Raw genomic sequence first — 11,601 nt, 5'->3', positions numbered from 1 at the left:
TTTATATTGTATTATGAGTTTAATAACTGGTTAATACATGTATGATAAGTTTAATGACTGGTTAACTTCTTTGGGGCTGGGGGGCAGTATTGAGTAGCTTGGATCAAAAGGTGCCCAGAGTAAACTGCCTGCTACTCAGGCCCAAAAGCTAGAATATGCATATAATTATTATATTTGGATAGAAAACACTCTGAAGTTTCTAAAACTGTTTGGATGATGTCTGTGTATAACAGAACTCATATGGCAGGCAAAAACTTTTGAAAAAATCTAAACTGGAAGTGGGAAATCTGAGGTTTGTAGGTTTTCAAGTCATTGCCTATTGAATATACATGGTCTATGGGGTTACATTGCACTTTCTAAGGCTTTCACTGGATGTCAACAGTCTTTAGAACCTTGTTTGAGGCTTCTACTGTGAAGGAGGAGAGAATGAGAGCTGTTTGAGCCAGAGGTCTGGCAGAGTGCCATGAGCTGATCACGCGTGCGCCCGTGAGAGGTAGCTGTATTCCATTGCATTTCTAAAGACAAAGGAATTCTCTGGTTGGAACATTATTGAAGATTTATGTTCAAAACATCCTAAAGATTAATTCTATAAATTGTTTGACATGTTTCTACGTACTGTAATATAACTTTATTTACATTTCGTCTGAACAAGTGATCATGCATTATGCATTTGGATTACTGGGCTAAATGTGTGAACAAAAAGGAGGTACAAAACAAACATTTTTTGTGGAACTAGGATTCCTGGGAGTGCATTCCGATCAAGATCATCAAAGGAAAGTGAATATTTATAACGCTATTTCTGACTTTTCTGACACCTCTCCTTCTTTGGAAAATGGCTGGATGTTTTTCTGTGACTAACGCTGACCTGACATAATCGCAAGGTGTGCGTTCGCCTTAAAGCCATTTTGAAATCTGACACAGCGGTTGCATGAAGGAGAAGTTTATCTATGTTTCCATGCATAACATTTGTATCTTTTATCAAGGTTTATTATGAGTATTTCTGTATTTTGATGTGGCTCACTGCACTTTCACCAGCTGTTTGTTTGAGACAATGCATTTCTGATCATGACACTCTAGACCCAAACTGCTACAGACCTATATCTATCCTACCCTGTCTTTCTAAGGTCTTCGAAAGCCAAGTTAACAAACAGATTACTGACCATTTCGAATCCCACCATACCTTCTCCCCTATGCAATCTGGTCATGGGTGCACCTCAGCCACGCTCAAGGTTCTAAACGACATCATAACCGCCATCGATAAGAGACATTACTGTGCAGCCGTATTCATCGACCTGGCCAAGGCTTTCGACTCTGTCAATCACAGCATTCTTATTGGCAGACTCGACAGCCTTGTTTTCTCAAATAATTGCCTTGCCTGGTTTACCAACTACTTCTCTGATAGAGTTCAGTGTGTCAAATCAAAGGGCCTGTTGTCTGGACCTCTGACAGTCTCTATGGGTGTGCCACAGGGTTCAATTCTCGGGCCGACTCTCTTTTCTGTATACATCAATGATGTTGCTCTTGCTGCTGGTGATTCTCTGATCCACCTCTACGCAGACGACACCATTCTGTATACTGCTTTTCAATCGATCGCTGCCCGCACCTGCTCGCCCGTCCAGCATCACTACTCTGGACGTCTCTGACTTAGAATACGTGGACAACTACAACTACCTGGGTGTCTGGTTAGACTGTAAACTCTCCTTCCAGACGCACATTAAGCATCTCCAATCCAAAATTAAATCTAGAATCGGCTTCCTATATCGTAACAAAGCAACCTTCACTCATGCTGCCAAACATACCCTCGTAAAACTGACCATCCTACCGATCCTCGACTTCGGTGATGTCATCTATAAAATAGCCTCCAACACTCTACTCAACAAACTGGATGCAGTCTATCACAGTGCCATCCGTTTTGTCACCAAAGCCCCATACACTACCCACCATTGAGACCTGTACGCTCTCGTTGGTTGGCCCTCGCTTCATACTCGTCGCCAAACCCACTGGCTACAGGTTATCTACAAGTCTCTGCTAGGTAAAGCCCCACCTTATGGGGGTAAAGCCCCACCATATTGAACTTCCGGCGCCGACAGAGATGGCCGCCTCGCTTCGCGTTCCTAGGAAACTATGCAGTTTTTTGTTTTTCTACGTGTTATTTCTTACACTAGTACCCCAGGTCATCTTAGGTTTCTTTACATACAGCCGACAAGAACTACTGAATATAAGATCAGCGTCAACTCACCATCAGTACGACCAAGAATATGTTTTTCGCGACGCGGATCCTGTGTTCTGCCTTACAACCAGTGTAACCGAGTGGATCACATGCAGCGACCAAAAAAAAAAAACGACTCAGAAAAAGAGGGAAACGAAGCGGTCTTCTGGTCAGACTCCGGAGACGGGCACATCGTGCACCACTCCCTAGCATTCTTCTTGCCAATGTCCAGTCTCTTGACAACAAGGTTGATGAAATCCGAGCAAGGGTAGCATTCCAGAGGGACATCAGAGACTGTAACGTTCTCTGCTTCACGGAAACATGGCTAACTGGAGAGACGCAATCCGAAGCGGTGCAGCCAGCGGGTTTCTCCACGCATCGCGCCGACAGAAACAAACATCTTTCTGGTAAGAAGAGGGGCGGGGGCGTATGTCTTATGGCCAACGTGACATGGTGTGATGAAAGAAACATACAGGAACTCAAATCCTTCTGTTCACCTGATTTAGAATTCCTCACAATCAAATGTAGACCGCATTATCTACCAAGAGAATTACAAGCATTTCGCTACACTCGCATTAACATCTGCTAACCATGTGTATATGACAAATAAAATTTGATTTGATTTGACCTTATCTCAGCTCACTGGTCACCATAGCAGCACCCACTCGTAGCATGGGCTCCAGCAGGTATAACTCACTGGTCACCCCCAAAGCCAATTCCTCCTTTGGTCGTCTTTCCTTTCAGTTCTCTGCTGCCCATGACTGGAACGAATTGCAAAAATCTCTGAAGCTGGAGACTCACATCTCCCTCATTAGCTTTAAGCACCAGCTGTCAGAGCAGTTTACAGATCACTGCACCTGTACTTAGCCTATCTGTAAACCGCCCATCTATCTACCTAACTCATCCCCATACTGGTATTTATTTATTTATTTTGCTGCTTTGCACCCCAGAATCTCTACCTGCACATTCATCTTTTGCCGTTCTACAACTCCAGTGTTTAATTGCTATATTGTAATTATATTGTAATATATTATAATTGTAATTAATATATTGTAATTACTTCCTCACCATGGACTATGGCCTATATTCCTCACCTTGGCCTATATTTGTATATAGACTTTTTGTTTTCTTTTGTTCTACTGTATTATTGACTGTATGTTTTGTTTATTCCATGTGTAACTGTGTTGTTGTATGTGTCAAATTGCTACGCTTTATCTTGACCAGGTTGCAGTTGCAAATGAGAACTTGTTCTCAACTAGCCTACCTGGTTAAATAAAGGTGAAATAAAAACAAATAAAAATATAACACCAATTTCAAATGAGGTTTTTGGACATAAAGATTAACTTTGTTGAACAAAACACACATTCATTGTGTAACATGAAGTCCTGTGAGTGCCATCTGATGAAGATCAAAGGTTAGTGATTAATTTAATCGCTATTTCTGATTTTTGTGAGCCCTCTCCTTGGCTGGAAAATGGCTGTATGTTTTTCTGTGACTAGGTGCTGACCTAACATAATCGTTTGGTGTGCTTTCGCCGTAAAGCCTTTTTGAGATCGGACACTGTGGCTGGATTTAGAATAAGTTTTTCTTTAAAATGGTGTAAAATACTTGTATGTTTGAGGAATTTTAATTATGGGATTTCTGTTGTTTTGAATTTGGCTCCCTGCAATTTCACTGGCTGTTGGCGAGGTGGGACGCTACCGTCCCACATATCCCAGAGAAGTTAACACCTGTATGATGAGTTTAATGACTGGTTAACACCTGTATCACCTGTATGATGAGTTTAATGACTGGTTAACACCTGTATGATACGTTTAAAGACTGGTTAATACCTGTATGATACGTTTAATGACTGGTTAATACCTGTATGATACGTTTAATGACTGGTTAATACCTGTATGATACATTTAATGACTGGTTAATACCTGTATGGTGAGTTTAATGACTGGTTAACACCTGTATGATATGTTTAATGACTGGTTAATACCTGTATGATGAGTTTAATGACTGGTTAACACCTGTATGATACGTTTAATGACTGGTTAATACCTGTATGATACGTTTAATGACTGGTTAACACCTGTATGGTGTGTTTAATGACTGGTTAACACCTGTATGGTGAGTTTAATGACTGGTTATTACCTGTATGATGAGTTTAATGACTGGTTATTACCTGTATGATGAGTTTAATGACTGGTTATTACCTGTATGATGAGTTTAATGACTGGTTAATACCTGTATGATACGTTTAATGACTGGTTAATACCTGTATGATGAGTTTAATGACTGGTTAACACCTGTATGGTGAGTTTAATGACTGGTTAACACCTGTATGGTGAGTTTAATGACTGGTTAACACCTGTATGATGAGTTTAATGACTGGTTAACACCTGTATGATGAGTTTAATGACTGGTTAATACCTGTATGATACGTTTAATGACTGGTTATTACCTGTATGATGAGTTTAATGACTGGTTAATACCTGTATGATGAGTTTAATGACTGGTTAACACCTGTATGATGTGTTTAATGACTGGTTATTACCTGTATGATGAGTTTAATGACTGGTTAACACCTGTATGATGTGTTTAATGACTGGTTATTACCTGTATGATGAGTTTAATGACTGGTTAATACCTGTATGATGAGTTTAATGACTGGTTAACACCGGTATGGTGAGTTTAATGACTGGTTAATACCTGTATGGTGAGTTTAATGACTGGTTAATACCTGTATGGTGAGTTTAATGACTGGTTAACACCGGTATGGTGAGTTTAATGACTGGTTAATACCTGTATGGTGAGTTTAATGACTGGTTAATACCTGTATGATGAGTTTAATGACTGGTTAATACCTGTATGATACATTTAATGACTGGTTAATACCTGTATGGTGAGTTTAATGACTGGTTAACACCTGTATGATACGTTTAATGACTGGTTAATACCTGTATGATGAGTTTAATGACTGGTTAACACCTGTATGGTGAGTTTAATGACTGGTTAACACCTGTATGATGTGTTTAATGACTGGTTAACACCTGTATGATACGTTTAATGACTGGTTAACACCTGTATGGTGAGTTTAATGACTGGTTAACACCTGTATGATACGTTTAATGACTGGTTAACACCTGTATGATGTGTTTAATGACTGGTTAACACCTGTATGATACGTTTAATGACTGGTTAACACCTGTATGATGAGTTTAATGACTGGTTAACACCTGTATGATACGTTTAATGACAGGTTAATACCTGTATGGTGAGTTTAATGACTGGTTAACACCTGTATGGTGAGTTTAATGACTGGTTAACACCTGTATGATGAGTTTAATGACTGGTTAACACCTGTATGATACGTTTAATGACTGGTTAACACTTGTATGATGAGTTTAATGACTGGTTAATACCTGTATGATAAGTTTAGTGACTGGTTCAGTGATGACCTTCAGTAGCTCAGGGGCGTCCTCTCCAGTCTGGATGTTGAAGCTGGTGACTACGATGTGGGCCAGGTGGGTCATCAGCCCTGTAGCCACCTCCATCGGCAGCAGCACCAGCACAGACAGCCAGTTGAAACAGTCATGGATGGTAGCCCCAGCAAACGCACTGAACACAGAGACAGAACCCAGTTGTGGGTTGGTTAATTGTGTGTTTGATCTCCTCCAATAATTTACCTTAGCGGTGTTATGGGTAATTGTACTGATGACTTTTAATAATATGCCCTTACACATTACTTGTTTCGTCATGTACTTATGTGACTGAGTTATGTGACTGAGTTGTTTAAGTTAGTTTAGTGAAAGTGTCCATTTCACTTTAAATGGACAATAAAGTGTTTTAACTCGGAGCAGAAAGGTCATTGTGATACTCATCCCTAGAAGATAAGATATGCATAGTATTAGTAGATTTGGACAGAAAACACTCTGAAGTTTCTAAAACTGTTTGAATCATGTCTGTGAGTATAACAGAACTTATTTAGCAGGCGAAACCCCGAAGACAAACCATTCAGATTTCTTTTTTCAATGAGTTTTCATTGGTAATCCAGATTTCTAAGGGACCTTCTTGCCGTTCCTATCGCTTCCACTGGATGTCAACAGTCTTTAGAAATTGGTTGGGGTTTTTCCTTTGTGTAATGAAGAAGTACGGCCATCTTGAACGAGGGTCACTTGAAGTGTACTGTTAGATAAAAGCGTGTGATCAGAAAGCTAGCTACAGTTTGTTTTCCTCCTGTATTGAACACAGATCATCCCGTCTTCAATTTTATCGATTATTTACGTTAAAAAATACCTAAAGTTGTATTACAAAAGTAGTTTGAAATGTTTTGGCAAAGTTTATAGGTAACTTTTGAGATATTTTGTAGTCATGTTGCGCAAGTTGGAACCGGTGTTTTTCTGGATCAAACGCGACAAATTAATGGACATTTTGGATATATATCGACGGAATTAATCAAACAAAATGACCATTTTTGATGTTTATGGGACATATTGGAGTGCCAACAAAAGAAGCTCGTCAAAGGTAATGCATGAATTATATTTTTATTTATGATTTTTGTGTCGCGCCTGCAGGGTTGAAATATGCTTCTCTCTCTTTATTTACTATGGTGCAGTCCTCAGATAATAGCATTGTTTGCTTTCGCCGAAAAGCCTTTTTGAAATTTGACATGTTGGCTGGATTCAAAACAAATGTAGCTTTAATTTGGTATCTTGCATGTGTGATTTCATGAAAGTTTGCTTTTTATAGTAATTTATTTGAATTGCTAGCATGCTATCATGCTAGCATCCCACATATCCCAGAGAGGTTAATAAGGTTAGTGATATGGGGTCAACAAGCTTGAGAAATGTCATTGCTGCTGTTGATAGGCTTATATATGGTTAGATGATGTTATACTGTTAACATGACAGCACATGGACTGGAGAGAAGTACAGTTGTACAGTTCACTGCACAGCCCCTCTCCTCTCCTCTCCTCCCATCCCCTTGTACCGTTTGAAGTCATTTCTCTCCCCTGCCTGCATCATGGCTACAATGGTGTTGGTAACCGATGTCCCAATGTTGGTCCCCATGATGATAGGAACGGCAGACCGGACCTCCAGCACTGTCAGAAGGAAACAAACAAACAAACAAACAAACAAACAGACAGACAAACAGACAGACAAACAGACAGACAGACAGACAGACAGACAGACAGACAGACAGACAGACAGACAGACAGACAGACAGACAGACAGACAGACAGACAGACAGACAGACAGACAGACAGACACACAGACAGACAGACACACAGACAGACAGACAGACAGACACACAGACACACAGACACACAGACACACAGACACACAGACACACAGACACACACACACACACATAGTTACACAACCTCCCATATTTATGTAATGACTTTGGCTTCTTCTCAAAGACTGCATAAAGTGCCATGATTATGGTAATGCTCGGGCTTAAATATTATCAAACCTGACCCTTCCTATTTCAAAATGCTTTTAATGGAGGGAAAACTGAAGGTAATTTGCAGGTGAGTGGAGGCATCTCAGTTTTTAACTGAAGAACTGGTTTTATTTTTGCTGGGGCCTATTATGCAGATGATGACCCTTTGCGCATTCACACATACATACAGCTCACAGACATACAGGAGGCACAGGGAAGCTGGGCGGTTGTAATTGCCCATAATTCCCCTGGTGTCCTCTCTGAGATTGGTTGCTGAGACAGAGACAGTCCTGGCATACTGATGTACCATAGCCACTGGTCACATACACACAGTGAATGAGAGGTCTCTGTGGATAACCCCTATTGGCAGCAGACAGCCCACGACCAAGAGACTGTTATACATAACAAAGCACTGACAATGATGAGAGAGCTCCACCACTTTGTTTCAAATTCATAAGCATCTTGTTTCACTGGTCCCTTTAATCCTATTCACTCATTTCAGATTTACAAGCCATGTTTTCACCCTCATGGTCTGCACCAACACAAGCCCAAAAACATGTATGCACACACCCACAAGACTGCAGGCGCACACACACACACACACCTGCACGAACACACACGCAGACGCAGAATCTCTCTCTCCAAGTACTCACATCCTGAGGAGACGAGACTGACGATGATGGAGGTGGATGTGGAGGAGCTCTGGACCAATACAGTGACCAGTATCCCCACCACCAGCCCTGCTACTGGGTTAGACAGCACCGCATTGTCTTTGAAGATGTCCCCTGCTACCTTACCTTCAGTCACACACATACAGGATGTACAGCTCTTAACACATCTCCTACACCATGACAATAGACAGGGTTTCCACCTAGTTCAGAGTTAGAGTAAACACACAGTTTACAGTACCATATCATGAATCAGTTTGTACCAATAGTATCCGTTTAGTTATGTCTAGTTATAGAATAGTAATTGTCATCGACTCAACAGGTTTCCACAGGTTTTCTCATCATACTCATCAAAATGCACAAGTCAGTTAATCTGACAAAGCATACCCAGAGAGGACAGGACAGAGTGCAAAACATCCTAATTATAGTGAGACATAAAATCCCTCATTACCTAATTCATCTCGGAGGGACAGTTGAGTGTAATCTACTCACCCCCAGCCAGCTGGAACGCTGAACTTAGTGTGTCTAATGAACAGACAAAGAAGAAGAGGAGGAGGAGGAGGAGAGGGATCTTGGAGCAGTTGATGAAGAGTTCTCTGACTCTGTTGGTACTGAGCTCCATGTCAGGTTCTGCGGTGGCTGCTGATCAAAACAAGAGAAACAACCAGAGAACAAAAGAACAAGAAAGAAAAAGATAGAAAGAACAAATGCATTATTACAATGTTTCTTCCTGAAGAACAAACCAACATTTGTCCTAGTTAAGAAACAGTATCGCTTTGACAAGACAAGGCAACAACGTAATGACAAAATAAGCAAAGCCTCTCCCCATTGTGACCTAAGTTTTGTGTGTATGTACTGACATGTACTGTACATATAAGAGATCGATGCACACACACACACTCTTAACACACACTCATTAGTAATCTTTAGTTGTATTGTTTCTTTATTATTAATTGTGTACATTTGTGACTTTAGTTGTAGTTTTAGATATATACACAGTATATACACTAAGTGGCCAGTTTATCACGAAAATGAATTGTTTGTACCAAAAGTGAGTCACATGGCTGGGGCTTGCTATATAAAGCAGGCAGGCAGGCATCGAGGCATTCAGTTACTGTTCGATTGAACATTAGAATGACCAAACGAGTGATCTAAACGACTTGGTATGATCGTTAGTGCCAGACACTCCGGATCCAGTATCTCAGAAACAGCTGCCCTGCTGGGCTTTTCAGAAGTTGAAGGAGAATGGCAAGAATTGTGCAAGCTAACAGGCAGGCCACAAACAGACAAATAACAGCGCAGTACAACAGTAGTGTGCAGAATGGCATCTAGGAACGCACAACTCGTTGATCCTTGTCACGGATGGGCTATTGCAGCAGACAACAACACCAGGTTCCACTCGTATCAACTGAAAACAAGAAGAAAGCGGCTCCAGTGGGCACGCGATCACCAACACTAGACAATTGAGGAGAGAAAAAATCTATGCCAAGGCACATTGAAGCTGTTCTGGCAAGTCATGGTGGCCAACGCCCTATTAAGACACTTTATGTTGGTGTTTATTTTATTTTTGTAAGGTTCTGTATTTATTTTCTTAGTCAACCTTGTGTTCTGTTTTGTTGTGTTCTTGAAAGTAGCCCTGTCTTTCATTTTTGTTCATTGATTTCACCTGTGTTAGTTACTCACCCGGTCTCATCAGCTCCTTATTTAGTTCAGTTCATTCTGTTTGTGCCTTTGTGAGGTATTGTTCGTTTTGACTCTACTAAGCCTTGTCCTAGCTCGTTTGTGAGAACCAGTTATAGTCTTCAGTCCTAGTTTTGATTAACCTGGCCGTTTGCCTACCTGTGTATGACCATTGTCTGCCTGTGACCACGATTCCTGCCTTCTGTGAAGGCGAAATAAACACCTGCCACGCTCTGTGCGTGAATCTACACCTTTTTCTCCCTGAGTATTCATTACAATTGTGGCAGTTACCTGTAGCAGCAGGCTACACAGAGAATGGAACAAAAGGGGAAACGGCTTGAGTCGTAGAAAATGGAATAAAATATTGCGGATAAAATTTGGATGATCACTTCACTGAGAGCTTGGCTGTTTCTAAAAGGACGAATTAGGGTGTTTTTGGAGCCTTTGTTCATGTATTTTCGGGGGGCCCATAGTACACAAGGAGGATGAGGAAGTGATTTGCTGTTTGGGATAAGTTTCTCAAAAACATGAAATCACAAAAAAGGTGTCTTGACCCTTCTATAATATGCCATTTACATAAATGTGTTTGTAAAAAAAGGAACATTTTCCTTTCATGTTTTAATGCATGTAAATTGTAAATTATTTTTGTCTGTAATGTATTATTCACTGTGTCAGATCCCAGGAAAACTAGCTGTCAGCTTTGGTGTGGGCCCATTGGGAGCCTAATAAAATAAAATGACTGACTAATAGGTTATCACAATGACTCTCTTCCACATTCACTACACAGTATCTCCTCTTGTAGGAGTGTTGACGTAAATATAGTATAATTGCATGCAAGGGGAAAATGTGTCTGGAACTTCAGAGTGCTGTACCTTGCTCTTTGGGGGGGCTGTTCCCTTCCCTTGGTTTGGGGGAGGAGGTGGGTGAGGTTGGTTCATCCTCCTGGCTGTACCCCTCCAAGCTGCTGATGAGGTCCAGAGTGGACCCAAGGCCTGACTCCCTGTCCTCCTCCAGGAGATGTTTGGGACGCAGGGAAGCGGGAGCGCCATGGGTCCGTCCCCCTAAAACCACAGTTTACATTTTACTGAATTCAAACAATTAATTCTGAATTTGAGGTTGAAGACAAAGTATTTATTGACAAAGTGCCTTGAATTCTCTGGGCACACTTTTTAATACGATAAAATATCACTCTTGGAATTTACCGTTGTAGTTGATCATAGGTTCCCCGCTGGATGAAAGTATTGTGATTAGACGAGAGGACATGATGACTTCACTGTATAGGGCTGTAGAGAAAAAAAAACAGCAACAAATATACACAGTAAAAAGTTTGGACACACCTATTCATTCAAGGGTTTTTCTATATTTTTACTATTTTGTGCATTGTTGAACAATAGTGAAGACATATGAAAAAACACATATGGAATCATGTAGTAACCAAAAAAGTGTTAAACAAATCAAAATATATTTTATATTTGAGATTCTTCAAAGTAGCAACCCTTTGCATTGCATTGATGACAGCTTTGCACACTCTTGGCATTCTCTCAACCAGCTTCACCTGGAAGGCTTTACCAACAGTATTGAAGGAGTTTCCACATATGCTGAGCACTT

At 40.7% G+C, this 11,601-nt stretch overlaps 1 protein-coding gene across 1 annotated transcript in view; it reads right to left on the bottom strand.

The window, feature by feature from the left end:
* Positions 1 to 11,306, bottom strand: part of LOC112257042 (sodium-dependent phosphate transport protein 2A) — a 26,008-nt gene extending 14,702 nt beyond the window's left edge. The window contains exons 1-6 of the mRNA XM_042325848.1: positions 11,196 to 11,306; positions 10,866 to 11,054; positions 8,806 to 8,955; positions 8,299 to 8,442; positions 7,190 to 7,301; positions 5,623 to 5,818 (exon numbers count right to left, since the gene is read on the bottom strand). Coding sequence (XP_042181782.1) covers positions 5,623 to 5,818; positions 7,190 to 7,301; positions 8,299 to 8,442; positions 8,806 to 8,955; positions 10,866 to 11,054; positions 11,196 to 11,256 — 852 coding nt within the window. The 5' untranslated portion in view covers positions 11,257 to 11,306. The remainder of the gene's footprint in view (positions 1 to 5,622; positions 5,819 to 7,189; positions 7,302 to 8,298; positions 8,443 to 8,805; positions 8,956 to 10,865; positions 11,055 to 11,195) is intronic.
* Positions 11,307 to 11,601: the final 295 nt, after the last annotated feature.

Source organism: Oncorhynchus tshawytscha, linkage group LG08, assembly GCF_018296145.1.
Source record: "Oncorhynchus tshawytscha isolate Ot180627B linkage group LG08, Otsh_v2.0, whole genome shotgun sequence".
Taxonomy (NCBI): Eukaryota; Metazoa; Chordata; class Actinopteri; order Salmoniformes; family Salmonidae; genus Oncorhynchus; species Oncorhynchus tshawytscha.
The sequence above is the reverse complement of the archived record's forward strand: the minus strand, read 5'-3'. Positions and strand labels throughout refer to the sequence as shown.